Genomic DNA, 17,101 nt, shown 5'->3' with positions numbered 1-17,101 from the left:
TCCCGCCCAACTCTCGCGAGACCACCCGCCGCGACGCATCATTGGCTGCTGAGCGCCGGGGTGTGACCAATCAGAGAGGCGACCGCGGGTCTCGTTTGCATAGCGGGGCCCGCCCGTGACGCAGCGCCGTGTCGCCGGTGTGTGATTTGCATATGATTTGCATGTTATTTGCATGTGGCGCGGCGGCGTGGAGCCATGTCGGCGGCGCCCCGGCACGGCGGCCCCGGCTGGGGCAGGGCCGGGGCCCTGCGCGGCGGCGAGAAGAAATGCTGTGAGTACCCCCGGCACGGGGAGGGAGGCGGGAATGCGCATTTAATACTTAAGATTTTTTTGTTTAAATTATATAGATTTCGGGGGATAACGCTGCTCATGCCGCTTAAAAAACCGCGCGTCTTCCTCAACGCGTGTTTCCATCCCGCGCGTGGTCGCGCTGTCCGTGCCCGTCCCGGGTGGACGCGCCGCTTCTCCTGTTCCGCCCGTGCCCGGCGCCGCTCCCCCCATCGTTCTCATTTTTGTAACTTTTGGACGCTGCGCTCACCCCCCTGGGTCGTTTTTCCCCAAACCTGCCTTTTCCTGGGCATTTTCCGAGCTCCCTTTAACAGCTTTTTGAGAGAACGTGACCGTTTTGTTAAAAACATCTTTCTTGTGCCCTTGACAGCTCCTGCCCCATCGGTAAATATTTTTACCGCTAAAAGATGCACATTAGTCCCATTAGGCAGAGCGGGTGCACCGTTGCTAATCCGCCTCATTAGCTAGCACCCAGGAGATGGGCCAGCCAGAGGTTAATTAGCTGCGAGGACATGATAGCGAGCCCGAGGACATGATAGCAAGCCTGTTATGAGATGCACGGTGGCCGTCTGTCTGTCCGGGACAAGAGGCAGCTCTGCAGCAGGGATGGCTTTTGCTTGGAGGCTTGTGAGTTGCTCTGTGATGCTGCTGATGCTCCTGGGTTGTTGGGTTTTTTGTTTCTCTTTTATTTTCCCTTTTCAGCATGGGCTTCCTACATGACCAACTCCCCGACGCTGATCGTGATGATTGGCCTGCCCGCGCGCGGCAAGACCTATGTGTCCAAGAAGCTCACCCGCTACCTCAACTGGATTGGGGTGCCCACCAAAGGTACATGCGGGGGGTTCCCCGGTGTGGGAACAGCTCAGCCCTTCGCAGAAAACACTGTGAGATCTCCCTGCAAAATGCCATCAGTCTCACGCCCGTGCTTTTTTGTGTGCAAAGTGTTTAATTTAGGAGTGTATCGCCGGGAAGCGGTGAAGTCTTACAAGTCCTATGACTTCTTCAGGCACGATAACAAAGAAGCCATGGAAATCCGCAAGTAAGTCGGCGTCCGGGGGCTGAACCGATCCGCGGTGGTCTGGTTAGTCTCGGGTCTTGGCAGGCTCCTGTGTTTGAACACAAAGTAACATTTAATGCCTGTGAAACCAGGGGAGGAGGTAGCGCAGCCCGTGTGGGGATCCTGCCAGAGGGGCTGTACGTGGGAGTTTTGTCATTGACTTTGGGCTGACACAAAGAACAGGGGCTGCAAACACTTATCAGTGAATAAGATACAAAGTAGGTTGTAGATACAGATGTCTTATAGCCTCCACAGAGCCTCTGTGGCTCCTGGAAAGATGCAGGGCTGGGTGCTCCATGGGCAGAGAGAGGGTGTTTAAATCTCTGCCTGGTGATTCTGAAGCTTTGCGGTCTGAACACTTGACATCCGCTCTAATACACGTTTCTCTCCACAGACGATGTGCCTTAGTGGCTCTAGAAGACGTGAAGGCTTATCTCTTGGAGGAATGCGGGCAAATAGCTGTAAGACTTTTCTGACCTAAATGTGGTTTTATTACACATTGGGGTAGTTCAGAGCTTCCCAGGGTGTTTAGGGACCAGATGATAATCCCAAGTGATTTGGGGCTGGTTTATGCTTTAGAGAAACTTGCTTATTGCTACTTACTCTTTTCTTGTAGGTGTTTGATGCGACCAACACAACTCGAGAAAGGCGGGACCTGATCTTAAATTTTGCTAAAGAAAACGCTTTCAAGGTAGCGCTTCTATGTTTAACATGTAGTTGGAGTTGCTGCACCAAGGGGCTTTATTGCTCCCTTGGGCAGGAGTTCTTGACTCTCTGAAACATCCTCCCTTGCCTTCTTTGTAGGTGTTTTTTGTGGAGTCCGTCTGTGACGATCCAGAAGTCATCGCTGCCAATATCCTGGTGCGTTTTCCAGGCTGGGCTGCCAGCGCTGGCTGCTCGGTGCAAGGTCACCCGCGGCGATAGCTCACAGGAATGCCTGCAAATGCCTTGCTCTTGGGTTTCACCTTGGAAATGAGCAGCTAAGGCTTGTGGGTTTATAAAAGCTAAAGGCACGGTTAGTTATTTGAGAATGTGGAAACCAAATGAAGCTGAGAAGTGTTTGACCTTGAAGCGCGTTCTCTTTGTCAAGGGAAGACAGGCAGCGAGTGGCTTGCGGGGACAGCTAAAAGCAGCCAGCTGTGTCTGTCGCGGGGCCAAGGACTTCAGAGCTTTCAGAGTTGCCCTTTATTTCCTCTCCAGGAGCAGGTTTTTCCACAGGGCAGCGTTAAACAATGCACGTTTGTTTCAGAAGGGCAGAATAATGTTATTCAGTGTTGCTTTTGCTCCCTGTCCAGTTTGCTTAACTCTCACAAAGCGCCGCTGTCTGTTGCGCAGGAGGTGAAAGTTTCCAGCCCTGACTACCCAGAGAGAAACAGGGAGAACGTGATGGATGATTTTCTGAAGAGGATAGAGTGCTACAAGGTCACTTACCAGCCTCTTGATCCCGATGCGTATGACAAGTAAGCAAAGCCCTGGGGTACATTTTGTCCTTGCACACATGAGCTGCTTTGCTTTGTCACTTCTGTTCTCCGGCTCAGGATGCTGCAACACATCAGCTGCAGCCTCTGCTCCCCCAAAGCCCAATTTGCTCGTGTGAAGGTGATATCCTCGCATCCCAAGTGAAAGAAAGGATTTTTCTGTAGTGTAATGCAGCTCCTTGTTTAAGCACAGCAGTATGGGGTCTGTTCTGTCTGCTGGAGCGACCCTGTGGTAGTGCTGATGCCTTTACTAGAGGATAAATAGCTAGATTACACCCGCAGATGCACATGCTTCATTTTTAAAACCAGTCGTGTGGGTGTTCTTATTTTATGTTGACTCCAGAGATCTTTCCTTCATTAAAGTGATCAATGTGGGACAGCGGTTCCTAGTAAACAGAGTCCAGGATTACATCCAGAGTAAAATCGTCTATTACCTAATGAACATTCATGTCCAGCCGCGTACCATCTACCTTTGCCGACACGGTGAGAGTGAATATAACCTTGTTGGCAAGATTGGTGGGGATTCTGGTCTGTCGCCGCGCGGGAAGCAGGTACGTGTTTGGCAGCACCGCGGTTGCTGTATTTGTCCCGTGTCGTGCGAGCAGCGGCAGAGCCGGGTTCTGCATCCAACCCCTGCCGGGGGCAGCTGGATCTTGCTGCGACAGCCTTGAAATGATGCTTTGAACGGTGGCGGCAGCTCCTGCTCCCTCCCGACCTCCCCCGGTTTGTTTTGCAGTTTGCTCAGGCGCTGAAGAAGTTTATTGAGGAGCAGGAGATTGTTGACCTGAAGGTGTGGACGAGCCAGCTGAAGAGGACAATCCAGACGGCCGAGTCCCTGGGGGTCACGTACGAGCAGTGGAAGATTCTCAACGAGATCGACGCGGTGAGTGGAACACTGATTGGAGCTTTTAGCTTTCCTAGACGGAAAAATCATGTTTAAAGACAGATTCACTGTGATAAATCTGATTATTTCCTGTTGATTTATATCTATGTCTACACGTAATATACTCCAGCCGTCATCATGAGGTTTAGGATGGTTTGGGACAGGGCTGATGAGGACTGGGGCTGTGAGATGTTGCTCTCAGCTGGTGTTGAGAAAGAAAATACCACAGAACATCCCTGTCGTTTGTCACCCCGTCTGTAACACCAGCCTGGGTGGACACAGGTTGCTGCTCCTGCTCTAATTCTTTCCAGCAAAAGAAATTGTGGGGTTGTTGCTGTGGAAATGATCGCTCATTTTTACCCCTGGCAAAGGGGTTTGAAACAAAACCAAAAGCCTGTTTTTCAAACCACCCTGGACGTGTGGTGCACAAGTGCTGAGTATGTGACTGTGTCAGATATACCTAAAGTTTGTGTTACGTAAAGGGATTTCTGATCTCGGCCACTTTCTTTTTCTTTTTCGCATTATTGTGCCTCTTTCGAAACAAAGTGGAGTGTAACAGGTTCTTTTTCTCTCAGGGGGTGTGTGAAGAAATGACCTACGCAGAAATTGAAGCCAAGTACCCAGATGAGTTTGCCCTGAGGGATCAAGAGAAATATCTTTATCGCTATCCTGGAGGAGAGGTGAAGGCCCTTAAGAGATAACAATAAGATACAGTAAACATAAATACATATGTGCAGAATGGAAGGACTTAAGTTTAACTTTTTCTGCCAGTACTTGTATGAGAAACTGAAAATACTAGGATACTCAGTTCTACCTTAAATTAAAGGTTGATTTCCTTTATTATGGTGTGCATATTATGCCTTTTGGTCATTAATTGGGTCATTTGCCAAGTCCCCTGATGCTCCGATACAGGGGGTTTGTGCATCGTGCTGCTTTGACCAAGGCCTGAACTGTCGCTATGAAAAAACATCTTGGAAAGGAAACAGTTGTGGGTGTGAGATGAAGTCATTTCTGGTTTTACTTCACAACCTTCTTGAAATACATCATTTACTATTTTATTTGTTTTTCTGACTGTGCTCGTTAAGAGTTACCAGTAACCTGGATCCTCCTGCAATCTGAGTGTTGCTGACATTAAATTTCACCTTCTGTTTTTTGCCTTTTTTTTTCCCCTGTATTTACCAGATTTTCCATAACTTCTGCATTTTCATACTTTAACTGATATTTTCCTGTGCTAATTACTGCTTCTGCTTTAAGCCTCTGTTTACAAATCCCCATGTAAAGTCCTGTCTTGTTTTTCAGTCCTACCAGGACTTGGTCCAGCGCTTGGAACCCGTAATTATGGAGCTAGAACGTCAAGGCAACGTCCTCGTTATCTCCCACCAGGCGGTTATGAGGTGCCTGTTGGCTTATTTTCTCGACAAGAGCGCAGGTACAAAAATAAATGCCTGATGTGAAGGGCTGGCTTCTCTCTCCACTTCCCTTTGCAGAGCGTTTGGGAGGGTGGCTTATAATTGCTGTTTTGATTTTTCCACAATGGAAGAACTGTGTAAAATAAGGAAAAATAAAGAAAAGAAAACGTTTCTGAAACACTTTAACCATTGCAGCAGTGCAGGGAGCTTGGCGAGGAGCTTGCTTTGTGAGAAATACACATGCGTGTGCTGCTGGTTTTCTGCTCAGCTCTTGTTTCTGGAGCTGTTTCCACCAGTAGCAATGACATAATATCAAGGAGATGATATTTTTAACATAAAGTAGTAGTTTTCTGCTGCATCGGTTCCCTGCGGAGGATTTGCAGTAGTGCTACATCTCAGTGAGACGCTGATCCCTTGCATGGCAGGCTGGTCCAAGTCTGCTGCATTATTAAACTCCAGTTTAAACTCAAGTTTAAAGCTACTTTATTAAACTCTAAAAGTTCATCACACTCCAGTACTACTCACTAGTCAAGCTGGTGAGCTCTTGGTCAAGTAAGCTGGTGAGCTCTTGGTCAAGTAAGCTGGTGAGCTCTTGGTCAAGTAAGCTGGTGAGCTCTTGGTCAAGTAAGCTAGTGAGCTCTTGGTCAAGTTGATGTCAAATTTCTAGTACAGTCAATAAACTTGAGTTCAAGGTAATAAACTTTAAGTCAAGTTAATGTCAAACTTCTAGCACAGTCAAACTTTATTTCAAGATAATAAGCTTGAAATAAAGTTCATAAACGTCAAAGTTAAGAAACTTTTAACAAAGTTCGAAGTAAAACTCGCTGGGCTGTTGCTGCGCTGCTTTCCCTCCATGTGCTGCTGGGGGGGTTAATGCCTTGGCAATGCTGGGGACTGTCCCAGCTGGGGGGTCTGGGGGTAGCGGGGGGGCACAAGCATCCAGTGTTTGATGTGAAAGGTCCTGTTTGAAGCCTGGGGGGGTTGGGACGGGTGGTCGTGGCCATAACCCCCCACTGACCCCCCTATCTGCCCTAGATGAGCTGCCCTACCTGCGCTGCCCCCTCCACACCATGCTCAAGCTCACGCCTGTTGCGTACGGTAAATATTGCCTTTTATTCTTTCTGTTTCCTCCTCTGGATTGTGTCGGTGTGCAGCACCAATCGGACTTGCTGTTAATATCTTTAATTTATATTAAAATCCAGCTCTGGAGAGTGGGAAAGTTTTGGGGAGGGATGTGTGGGCTCAGGGGGGTTCTGCTGTGGCCTCTCTTAAATAAGCGATGATTGTGGATTTGCCCTGTTGCTGAAGCCCATTTGTGCCTCCAAACTTGGATTCGGCTCTGGGGTGCAGCAAGTTTAATATAGGTTTTCTATATAAACCTGTAGTTGGCCTAATACACGGCTGCAATTTTGCCATGAAGGTCAAAGCCAGAAAGAAGCTAAAGTGTCAAATTCTGCTAATAGGGTGAGCTGTTTATTTATAAGCTATTTTATTTAAAAAAAAAACAATATAACACATTTATTCCTGCTTGCTTTCCATGCTGTTTTCAGTATTTGAAAAAGAAGATTTTCAATAAATTAACTTTCCTTATATAAACTTCTCTTCTTTTGGGTAAAGGTTGTAAAGTGGAGACGATTACCCTGGACGTGGAAGCTGTGAACACTCACCGTGACAAACCCTCTCTCAACTCAGTAAGTATTGCTGTGCAGCTTTTTCCTTGTTCAGAAAGAAGTAGCTAAACTGAAACACGCTTAAATACCTGCTAGAAATAGCCATTTGCTTCCAGTGACCAGACAGACTTCAGAAATATTCCCCAAAAGCACAATTAATCGTAGACTGAATTAATGTGCTTCCCAGGCCAGAGGGGAGAAGGAGAATGGGCAAATTTAGCATCTGTGTTTTAAATTCCAGGTCTCATTCTCAATTTTGCAGTGAAGTATTGGTCGGTGATGCTCATTTGCGTTAATTGCCATCATTTCAACAAGGCTTGCTAAAAATGTTTGAGGTGAATTTCTGGTGTCTTGGTAAGGTTTCTCTTTCTAAAGCTACAACCAGGAGCTGGTTCTTGAAGGCTCGTGCTGAGTTTTCTGCCCTTTGGGAGGAATGGAGGATTTTTCCTTTTCTCTGCAGATTTCACGTGTCTTTTCCAAGTATTTGGTGCAGGGCAAGACTGTGGTTTCCCTAAACTTTGTATATATCAGAGTGGAAGGAGATGGGTCCAATGTGCCCAGGTGGCCAAGAAGGCCAACGGTATCCTGTCCTGTATCAAAAATAGCGTGGTCAGCAGGCCAAGGGCAGTGATCCTTCCCCTGTGCTCTGCATTGGGGAGGCCACACCTGGAGTGTTGTGTGCAGTTCTGGGACCCTCAGGTCAGGAAAGAGATTGAAGTGCTGGAGCGGGTCCAGAGAAGAGCAACAAGACTGGGGAAGGGACTTGAGCACAAGCCCTATGGGGAGAGGCTGAGGGAGCTGGGCTTGTTTAGTCTGGAGAAGAGGAGGCTTAGAGGTGAGCTCAGCACTCTCTAGAACTACCTGAAGGGCAGTTCTAGCCAGGTGGGATTGGTCTCTTCTCCCAGGCAGTCAGCAATAGGACAAGGGGGCATGGGCTTAAACTCTGCCAGGGGAAATTTAGGCTGGAGTTTAGAAAGCAATTATTTACAGAGAGAGTGGTCAGGCATTGGAATGGCTGCCCAGGGAGGTGCTGGACTCACCGGCCCTGGAGGTTTTTAAACTGAGATTGGACATGGCACTTAGTGCCATGATCTAGTAAACGGACTGGAGTTGGACCAAGGGTTGGACTGGATGATCTCTGAGGTCTTTTCCAACCCAGTCCATTCTGTGATTCTGTGACCCCCTTTGCTGCAGGTGTTTTCTGAGCGCAGCGGTGGAAACGCTGCAGATTTTGGCTTTGTATATGAAATCCCATCTCTGCCATGACTTAAATAACCAGCCACCTACCTTGTTCAGCAAAGCACTTACCTACATGCTAAATCTGCAGAAGCTGCTGCTGTTTCAGGTGTTTGCTTTTGCAAATGCTGTTGTGCAGAAGGACTGAGCTGTTGGAGGATGCCATTAGTGATCACCTGCAATTAACTCCCCCAATTAAAGAGCACAAAGCAACTCTCAACTTTCCTAGCTCATGGCAAATCTAAGTGTATTGCATTTTAATTTTTGGGGCATACATTTAGGCTTTTAGCTGCCTCTCGTCACTGTATTGGCTGATTGCCTGGGATAATGGTTATTTTTGTGTCCCTGTGCCGAGGGACCATAAACAAGGGTTGGAGAAACTCAGAACCTGCATCTTGTGGCCGGAGGGTTTGCGGAACTAAATCCAACTTGACTGCGAAATGCTAAACATGAGGAGATTGGGCAAGATTTTGGGGGCTGGTCCCATTCTGGTGCTTTCCAATCGGGTATCTATTTATTTATTGTGACCTCTGTGCGATGTCTGCGTTGGGATGGTTGTTGCCCACTCTGCGAAGCTGGAGGTTCTTTGTGTTCTGTGCTTTCCGTGGGCAACACATCCACTTTGCAGGAGACGAAACACAAAGAAGGGAAGGTTTTCTATTTGATTATTTTCTTGTAAATTGCTTGCAGGGAGGAAAAATAATGGAAAATAAATTAAAAATAAAAAAACAAAGCCACCTAAGCCAAAAAAATCCCAGAGGGAAGTAAAAGTGCTGAAAAAGCAGAATTTTTCTGCAGACTCTGTGCTAGACGAGCTGACGGAGCGGGTCGTTTCCCACCCCCGGGAAGGCACGGAGTGATGTGGGGATGCCAGAGGTGTGTGTGATGCGGTTATAAACTCTGGTTCACCTTTCCATTCCTTGCGATAACGCTGCGCCTGGGATCAGAGCAACCCCCGCACCAGCCAAAGCCCCGTGAGGATGAGAAGAAACAGCTTTACGCCGCGGGCCAGCGCAGACGCGGTCGAGCGCCCGCGACATCACAGCGTTGGGAGCCAACCTCTGGACCCGCTGGGGTTTTTCCCGTCCCTGGGAGCTCGAGATGGGACCGAGCGGCCGCAGCTGCAAGTTGGTGTCCAGGTGGTACCTTCCCTGTGCTCCCCCGTCCCCACCATCAGCTCTGAAATGCAGACCTGCCCAGGGCCTTGAACAGCATCTCTGTTCCTGCGTGAAGATCGTTATGGGTTAGATTTCCTTAAAACAAACAAAAAACCACAACAACAACAACAAAAACCCCACAACCTGAAAACAAAACAAAACACCAAAACAAAAAACCAGCATCAAAAGTCACCCCATTAAACTAGAATTGTGGTACCAGAGGCTTGAAACATCAGGCTCCGTGCAGGCGGGTTTTGGTCAGTGTAATAGGGTTAATTCTGGGTGATATCTTGCTTTCTCGATTGCAAAGAGTCACAAACACCCACTTTGTCCAGATTTGATACCCCAGCCCAGAGCAACTGGGTTGGGAATCTTTGCGTCCATGATTTTCTCGGTGCTCGTTTCCCTGCAGATCCCAATGTCAGCAGCTTGTGGAACAAAGTTTGGGCTCTTTGGGTGCCCAGATTCAAGCAGCTTGGGTGCTTTGTGTTTCTTTTAGCTTAGAAGCGCCTAGGTCCTCAGATGCAAAGCCCCTGTTTGTTTCTTTGCTCATTTGAAATTGTTTCTCTGCTAAATTAGGAGTTTTTCTGTGCCTGCTGCTCAGGGTGTGCGCTGGGCTCCTTGTGCAGGGACAGCACCATTAACAAAGTCTTTAAAAATAAATTAGCCTTGGAGGAGGCCTCTGGGCATCACAGCACATGATGTCCATGTCTTGTATCATCTGCTGTGATACAAACCTGTCCTGACCTCCCTAACGTGACATCTTTGGGGTTGCTTCACTTCTTTCTTTGTTTTGCTGCTTTTACTATTTTTCAATCTCCTTTAAAATGCGCTACAAGCTATCCTGTGCTGTTTCTCTTTTTCCTTTGCAGCCTCAAGGGGGAAATGGTTGCCTGTGAGTACCACTGACACAGCTTGTGTGTGCTCGCTTTGGGGTTAGTAAGTAGGACTTCTCTTGATTCATGTTGCATGGAAGCTACTTTGGGGGAAGACAAACATGTGGAGCAGAAGGAAGTCTTGCTGTAGAAATAACTTGTCGATAAGGGGGGGGATGGAATATGATACCAGGCTGAGCTCAGAGGCTCCAGCTGGGCTTACTGGTGGCTCCAGCTGGGCTTACTGGTGCCTCCAGCTGGGCTTACTGGTGTCTCGTGGTGGTGCTGGCTGCTTGCAAAAGTGCGTTTCACCCCGAGCTCACTCCATCCCTGGTCCCTCATCCATCTCCTCTCCCAGGATGAGATGGGGTGATGTTACTGATCGCAGGGCTTTTGCAGGAGCCGTTGGATCGTAGCCTGGATGGGAGCAGTGTTGCCCAGCCCCTGTTCCTGGTGATTTGAGGGGTCTGGGTGGGTTTAGCAGGTGTTTGGTGGAGGAATCTTTTTGTGGGGGTGGCAGTTGTCACCGCATCCTCACCCTCATGTCCCCTCAGAGGCATCTTTGGGGGCGAAGAGAGCAGGACGCTAAGAGGAGAACATGTCCTTGTCTGTCCCCACTCTGCAGGGAGCCAGCAGCCAGTGTCACCTGCGAGACCCCGGTGTCCCTCCCGGCGCCCGAGTGACAGGCTGGGCTCAGAGATGCCCTCGCTTTGCCGCGTCCTGCTCTGCCGGTGGCCATGGCAGACCCCGCCGCGACCCCTCGCTTGGCTTCTCGGGTGTTTCGCCTCCTGCGCTACACACAACGCTGGTGTTTTTTGTGTTGTAAAAAGTGTTTTATTTGCAGTTTTGTTGTTCTATCTCGGGGATCAGCTGTATTGCACAGCCGTGGGACGGCGCCCGTGTCGCATCCTCCGGGAGGTGCCACGTTTGTCCCTGTGTGCCGGGGTGACAGCAGCACCCGACTGCTCCTTTGGGAGCGTGGGGACCTCCCTCTGCTAGAGAGCACCCAAGGGTGGCTCAGAGGTGACATGCGCTGTGTCCTCAGAGGCTTTGCGCTGCTGGGGTTGTTGCTGACCTGCTCGTGCTCTCAGCAAAGCTCTGCTCCCTCCTTACCTCTGCCCTGGGCCTTTGGGCAAATCCCCTCGCTCCTGCTGCTCTGGCATCAGAGGGAGAGCTGGGCTTGGCCTGAAGAAAGTAAAGCGGTGGCTGGTTCTGCTTCCAGGTGACAAGCGTTAGGAGAGGATGTGGGTTTGGGTGGTCCCCACGGTGATGTGGCACAGGTCCCACTGCTGGAGGATGCTGCTCATCTCTTCCCGGCAAGGAGGGCACAGCTCCTGCCTCTGCCATTCCTCCAGGCTGTGGAAACTCCTGCTTGAATGTATTTGGCCGTTCGAATGTGTAGTTTTTGACTTTAATTGCACTTTGTCCTTGAGGTGAAACTCAATGAGACTGCTCTGTCTTTCTCCATCACCGGTATTTACGCACATGTCGTAGGATACAAAGGTATGTGTTTGACCCCGAAGTGACGTGCCTCAGTCTCCTACTCTTTAGTTTGTGATTGCATTCTTAATAATGCTGCAGAGTTTTCTTACTGGCAAAGCAGCGTGACTGTCCCAAAGCCGCCGAAGCGCACAAAGCACAGATATTGCTGTAGAGCATCTCCCAGTCGGGATGGTTGATTGGGGAATGGTCCAGCTGGTAGCAATGCAAAAAGGGGGAGTTTCTCCCCAAATTGCCCATCTCCCTGGGTTTCAGAGGTCTTAATGTTGAAGATGAGGGGAGAAGGATAAAAAATCTGAGCTGGGGAAGCTTGTGATAGATCTGATAAATCGTTGTTCCTATACTGATTCATATTTAATTTAGAATCAAATTGGAGGAAGATTATCCATGGTCTAAAAATCAAAGCCTTGGCCCTTTGGATTTGCCTTTACTCTGAGCCAAAAGGAGTTGTGTGTTTAGAAAATGAATGTATATGCCAGCTTTGCAAAATTACTTTTCTAATGCTGTGCTTCAAGTGTTTCTTTTCCCTCTGCATTTAAACAAGTAACACAGACTTCCCAGGAGGGTTTTGCAGATAAATGAAGGTAACTTGGTCCAATAGCCTCAATTCCAATACAGATCTTGCTTCTTCGTGCTGGTGTTTTGCTTGAGAAAGTCGCATGTGAGCAGATATTATGGATTATCGCTGTCTGATGATGGTTCCTTTAAGCGTCATTATCGGGAAAGATGTTTAGAGAGAAAGATGTTTAGACTTTTTATTTCTTTTTTTAAATTGAAAATAGAAATACATAAGGTCTGGATTTCCCGACTGTTGGATTTTAAGTGTTGGTGCCTACTGTTAATTGTTAGTAAATTGGCTCGTGGAGCCCCACAGAGAATTTTCTGTGCTCTGAGACTTTGCATGAACAGCAGCTGTAGGAAATCCTGGCTGTCCGCTTTGAGCTTGTGTGATTCTGCATTTCTAAATACATATCAATAACCCAGTTTAAACTGAGCTGAGTGTGTTCATCTCGCCTGTTGGACCCTCAGTGAGGCAGTAGAAGGAGTTTTATCAAACCTATATGTATTTATTGTGGTTAATATACAACATGATGATTGTAATGTTTTTTATGTTTGTCCTGGAAGTGTATTTTCCTATGGAGAAGATAAATAAAAGCGAGTAACCCTGTATAACCAGCCTGCTTCATTATTGCCATCCTTTGAGACAGCCTAGTAAAGCTGAGCTTGCATGGTCTCGGGCTCAGACTGGGAAACCCTTTAGCGTGGAGCTTTGCAAGAGGTTAAAGGATGATGCAAACTTGCCCTGTGTATAACCTGTACTGTTTATCTCTTCTTTGTAGCGGATGGCCGATTTAACGGTGTAGAGGTTTGCGCTCATCTGGGATGCAGCTGGGATTGCCGTGGCTGGGACGAGCATCCCCGGAGCACAGTGACCCGCGCGCCCCTTCGGCCGGTACTTTCCTCCGTAATGTGTTTTTTAGAGTCCGTCTTTCCTTTCTGAACACTGAACCTTCTGTTGATGAGGTTGGAGAAAGCTTATTATGGAGATTTTTCAACCTGCTTTTTAATACGTGTGAGCTAATGTACCCCTGGGCTTTCTGGCTGTTAAAATAGTGCCCTATGTCTTTCCTCCTGGTTAGATGGCAAAATTAACCGCAGCGTATGTGAGGATAAAATGATCACATCCACACTTGCTGCAGCAGCTTTTCTTTGGAAGACATTGTGTCAGACCAAATCCCCAAGTTTTTATTTAACCGTTAACCATTTTCAAGTTAAAATGCAGTTGTTTTGTTATTTAACCAGAGCTCCCGATATCATTTGACTTTACTTTTTGCTCCTGCTGATTTGAATCCCCCGATCGGAGCCTTTTCCTTTGCTCTGGGAAGGCTTTTTGTACAAGATGTAACACCGGGCGCTGGTCAGGTCAGCAAACCCTGCTCAACATCTCCTATGAGAGCCAAAAGGAATAAAAGTTCCTACGCTGGGAATGATTTTATCTATTATATCAAAAGATGAGAGCACTGCTTTGCTTGGGGTCTGGGAACAGCTGGGCCACATGTGTAGGGTTTGCAAACCCCTTGATTTTTACCAGTTGTCTTTGTAACGTACCAAATTTTAGACCCGCAACGAGTTTTTAAACTTGCCTATAAATAAGCTGTGAACATAACTGAGGTATAATGCTGCCTTTAATATAGAGTTTAAGCTGCTTTGGTATTTAGTGCATAGAGGGTGCAGCTCGTGTGATGGCTGCATGTTACTTAAATCTCCTGCCGAGGTGCGGGGCAAGAAACACCCCAAATTTACAGTTTCCTCCCATGAGTCTTGACTTACATTTTGCCCAATTCTATTTTACTGCACTCCTCCTGTTCTTGCACTAAGGGCAAAAATCCTCAGGCTGGGTGAAGAAAGGAGTGTTTAGGTACAAAACAGGAGGCTGTTCTGGACCTGCTGTTTCCAGGGACTCCAGCATTTATATGCACAACTTCTGGGGCCCTGGTTGCGTATTTTAAATGTATAAATGAATGTTGACCATACCCACCATAGGTGTCTGTGCCCTGGCTTTGGCTGCAGAGGAGTTTGAGGTTTACCTGGGGATTTTGAGCTCAAACCCTGTTGTTTTAAACACTCCCAGAGCTTTAATTTGATCAAGCTGAGATAGGGAGGCTTATGATCAAGGCCCAGGTTTTAATCTTAAACCTTTAGGATTTATGCGGAGCAGAAGCGTGTTGATCCAAAGCAATTGCGCCATGGAGGGAAGGAGGAAATTCAGTGGGTAAGAAACTGAGTTTCAGTAGTGTTTTGTTCCTCGGGCTGTTCCCACTGGGGCGCAGGTTTGCTGCAGCCTTCTGCAAGAGCACCACTGGCTGCTCTTTGCTTTTACATGTTCCAGTGCTTAGAAATAAGCCAGAAAAAATAATAAAAGGAAGGAAAAACAAAGTTGAAGGAAGATTTATAGCCTGTTGAGTGGTAATTCTCGCTGTCACTTTCCAGTGATGCTCTAAACGCACAAATTCGCAGCGCATCGGGCTGGCTGCTCCTACCAAGAAACCTGCTCTGCAGGGTGAAAGGAGTAGAAACGTACTGTAGGATGTTTACGCACACTATGCTGTAATTACTTGGTAAAGAGTTAATTATATTTGTATCATTGGGCAGTTAATGGTTGTAGGGAGACAAGAATATGTATTTTTTTACCTGCCAAGATTCATGAATGTAGCTGCTAATATGTTGGCGGTCATAATGTTGTTAATCACTGCTAAAAATCAGGTCTGTGGTTTTGGATCACTGACTGTGGGTCTGTCGTTCCTATCGAGCGCGTCCTTGTTTTGGGCTGCTGGGTGGTGGGATGGAGCCTCTCAGCCTCGGTGCTTAATTAAAGCCTAACTATTGCCTTTTCCTCCTGTATCTTAACTTTGCAAAGGTGTAAATACAGACACAAAGGGTGTCTAGAGCAGAGCAGCAGCGGATTTGTGGTCGGCATCGTTGCTGTGTGGGTTAATCGGGATGTGGCAGGTCCTGCCGGGCTGGGGCGATGCCAGGGACCCCAAAGGGGTTGGTGGGTCCCCGTGCCAGGCATTTCCTTGAAATCACCTGATTTACTTGGCACCGTGCATGCAAATATGCCAGAATAAACACCGATTGCACAACGTGCCCATGATTGTGCTGTCAGAGCAGAGCTGGGCGGGTGGAAGAGATGAATTTATGGGGTTCAGTGCCTTTGAGTGTGTTTTCTTCTGTGTTTCCCTGAGTTTGGGTCCATCTGTTCCTAGCACAGAGCTGGAAGTGCCTGCTGTCCCCTCCAGTGAGCGGTGGTAGGGTCACCCATGGGACCTGCATCACAGTCCGGGGACCCATCAATGTTATGGGTCATTTTAGAGAAAAATGATTGCTTGGGCAAAATCCCTCCTATCTCTGCTGCCCATGATGGGGAAAATTGGAAAGCGAGGGAAAAGGCTTCAAAGCAGGCTGGGTAGTTTGACTGTGTGTACACTGGCTGTGACGTTGGAGCTGTCACCTCTCTGTAAGGCGTCCCCTTCCCGGAGCTGGGCGGTGGGTGACGGGGAAGCCAAAGAGCATCCTTGGTTGGAGCAACATCGCTGCCAGGAACCGCCTGCCCCAGGGTATGTCCCAAATGTCACCCGTGTCCTCTTCTGAAGGTGCCACCTCCACCTTTCCCGCTGCTCCTCTGTCTCTGAACACTCTTTGCAAACCACGTCTCTGTATTTAGTGTTTGCTCAGATGGATGCTGCTTGCCATTTTGCTGTGTTAATGCTTTCTAAGTTTTCATTTTTAGGTTTAAAAAATGCCATGTGGGTAAACTTGTGCTGTATGTTGTGTACTCTGTGAGGTTGAGCCTAAATATCCCATGAGCTTTTATTTACAATAAAAAGATTTTTAAAAATCTAGATCTAGTTTCCTCTGTTATTTTTCCATTATTGTTTGCTGTAACTATTGTGTGTTGGTTTTGTGAGATGATGGTGAATTCAGGGAGCTCGTGGAAGGTGTTTGAAGGGTCTGCAGGGGAGGGCAGGTGTCCCTGGCTTTTGGGTGTTGGGCTGGAAATGGTGAATCCTGCACCCTGGAGCTGCCGTTCCCCTTCCCTCATCAGTTTAAAGGGTGTTCTTATTGGAGCTTTTGGAATTCAAATTTTCAGGTTTTCTGTGGAGCTGTTATGGTAGGAACAGTTTGTTTTGGTTTTATAGCAAGTCTCTCTTCCTAGGAGGAGAAAAAAGGTCAAGAGGAACAACTGGTGTGACTGGTTTCCAGCATCTGCAGCTGGAAAACAGCTGGTCCCGAAGGGACTCACCAGCCTCAGCCTGAATAGAAGCGACCTTGGATGTGATCAAGGAAATCCCCTTTTATCCCATTTATTCTGCTGCAAGCTGTGGGCTGAGGAAGCCTTAGGGATGCTAAATAACCTCTGGGGTGCCTGTGGGGAAGCTGCTGATTTTTCCAGCACATAAATCAACTTGTTCTGAGTCATCTGGGGAAAAAAAATAATAGAAAGTTTGTGTTTGAGATTAACTGGATTCTTGTAAATATTTAGTGGAGATCAGTGCCTGCTTGGGAGTGATGAGGTTGTTGTGGCAAGCCCCTGCTCGTGGGGCGAGGACAGGCAGCTTATTGCTGTGTGTTACAGAGTAAGAAATAAATCCCTTTCATTGCATTTTGGCATGGACTCAGGTAAGCTTCAGAAAGGTGATATATCCTGCTCGATATCGGAATGTGGTACATTTTTCCGGCAAAAAAAAACCCTCTCAGATTTGGCAGGACAAAGCAGCACCTGCGAGAAGCCCAACCTGGGGTAAAAGGGTCATTGCCGGGTTCCTGATGGTGATTCGAACCTGGATGATGCTGCGCAGCCAAAGTGCAAAAGGAGCAAAGAGTCACAACTTCTGCAGAACTCTATGTTACTGGAAAATGACCCCAGATTTGGGAAGAGCTTTCTACGAGATGAAAAGCAGCTGGATTTTCATCATGGACCCGGAGCGCTCAGCTCTGTGTGCTGCTCAGCTCCAGCTGGTGCTGCTTGCATGGGATTAAGGTGAAG

At 47.8% G+C, this 17,101-nt stretch overlaps 1 protein-coding gene across 16 annotated transcripts; it reads left to right on the top strand.

The window, feature by feature from the left end:
• Positions 1–4: 4 nt before the first annotated feature.
• On the top strand, positions 5–15,956 carry PFKFB2 (6-phosphofructo-2-kinase/fructose-2,6-biphosphatase 2). 16 transcript variants are annotated; one of them, XM_065038699.1, is made up of 16 exons: positions 5–271; positions 991–1,116; positions 1,231–1,327; positions 1,740–1,806; positions 1,962–2,036; positions 2,150–2,206; positions 2,681–2,805; positions 3,167–3,374; positions 3,560–3,706; positions 4,282–4,386; positions 5,006–5,135; positions 6,151–6,213; positions 6,733–6,806; positions 8,969–9,160; positions 10,051–10,073; positions 10,679–12,726. In XM_065038699.1, the coding sequence occupies exons 1-16, from the start codon at positions 196–198 to the stop codon at positions 10,734–10,736; spliced, it is 1,623 nt and encodes a 540-aa protein (XP_064894771.1). In that variant the 5' UTR covers positions 5–195; the 3' UTR covers positions 10,737–12,726. The 16 variants fall into 16 exon arrangements, with proteins under 16 accessions (XP_064894771.1, XP_064894773.1, XP_064894778.1 ...); XM_065038701.1 differs by having other exon boundaries at positions 10,051–10,113; XM_005510393.4 differs by lacking the exon at positions 5–271 and having other exon boundaries at positions 289–1,116; positions 8,969–9,148.
• Positions 15,957–17,101: the final 1,145 nt, after the last annotated feature.

Source organism: Columba livia, chromosome 22, assembly GCF_036013475.1.
Source record: "Columba livia isolate bColLiv1 breed racing homer chromosome 22, bColLiv1.pat.W.v2, whole genome shotgun sequence".
Classification (NCBI taxonomy): domain Eukaryota; kingdom Metazoa; phylum Chordata; class Aves; order Columbiformes; family Columbidae; genus Columba; species Columba livia.
The sequence above is the reverse complement of the archived record's forward strand: the minus strand, read 5'-3'. Positions and strand labels throughout refer to the sequence as shown.

Bases quoted from the DNA above. Each gene is read 5' to 3' on its own strand.
- PFKFB2 (XM_005510392.4), top strand. From the start codon at position 843: ATGCACGGTGGCCGTCTGTCTGTCCGGGACAAGAGGCAGCTCTGCAGC. The intron at 1,117-1,230 runs GTACATGCGGGG...TTGTGTGCAAAG, and splicing joins GATTGGGGTGCCCACCAAAG to TGTTTAATTTAGGAGTGTAT. The intron at 3,375-3,559 runs GTACGTGTTTGG...TTTGTTTTGCAG, and splicing joins TGTCGCCGCGCGGGAAGCAG to TTTGCTCAGGCGCTGAAGAA.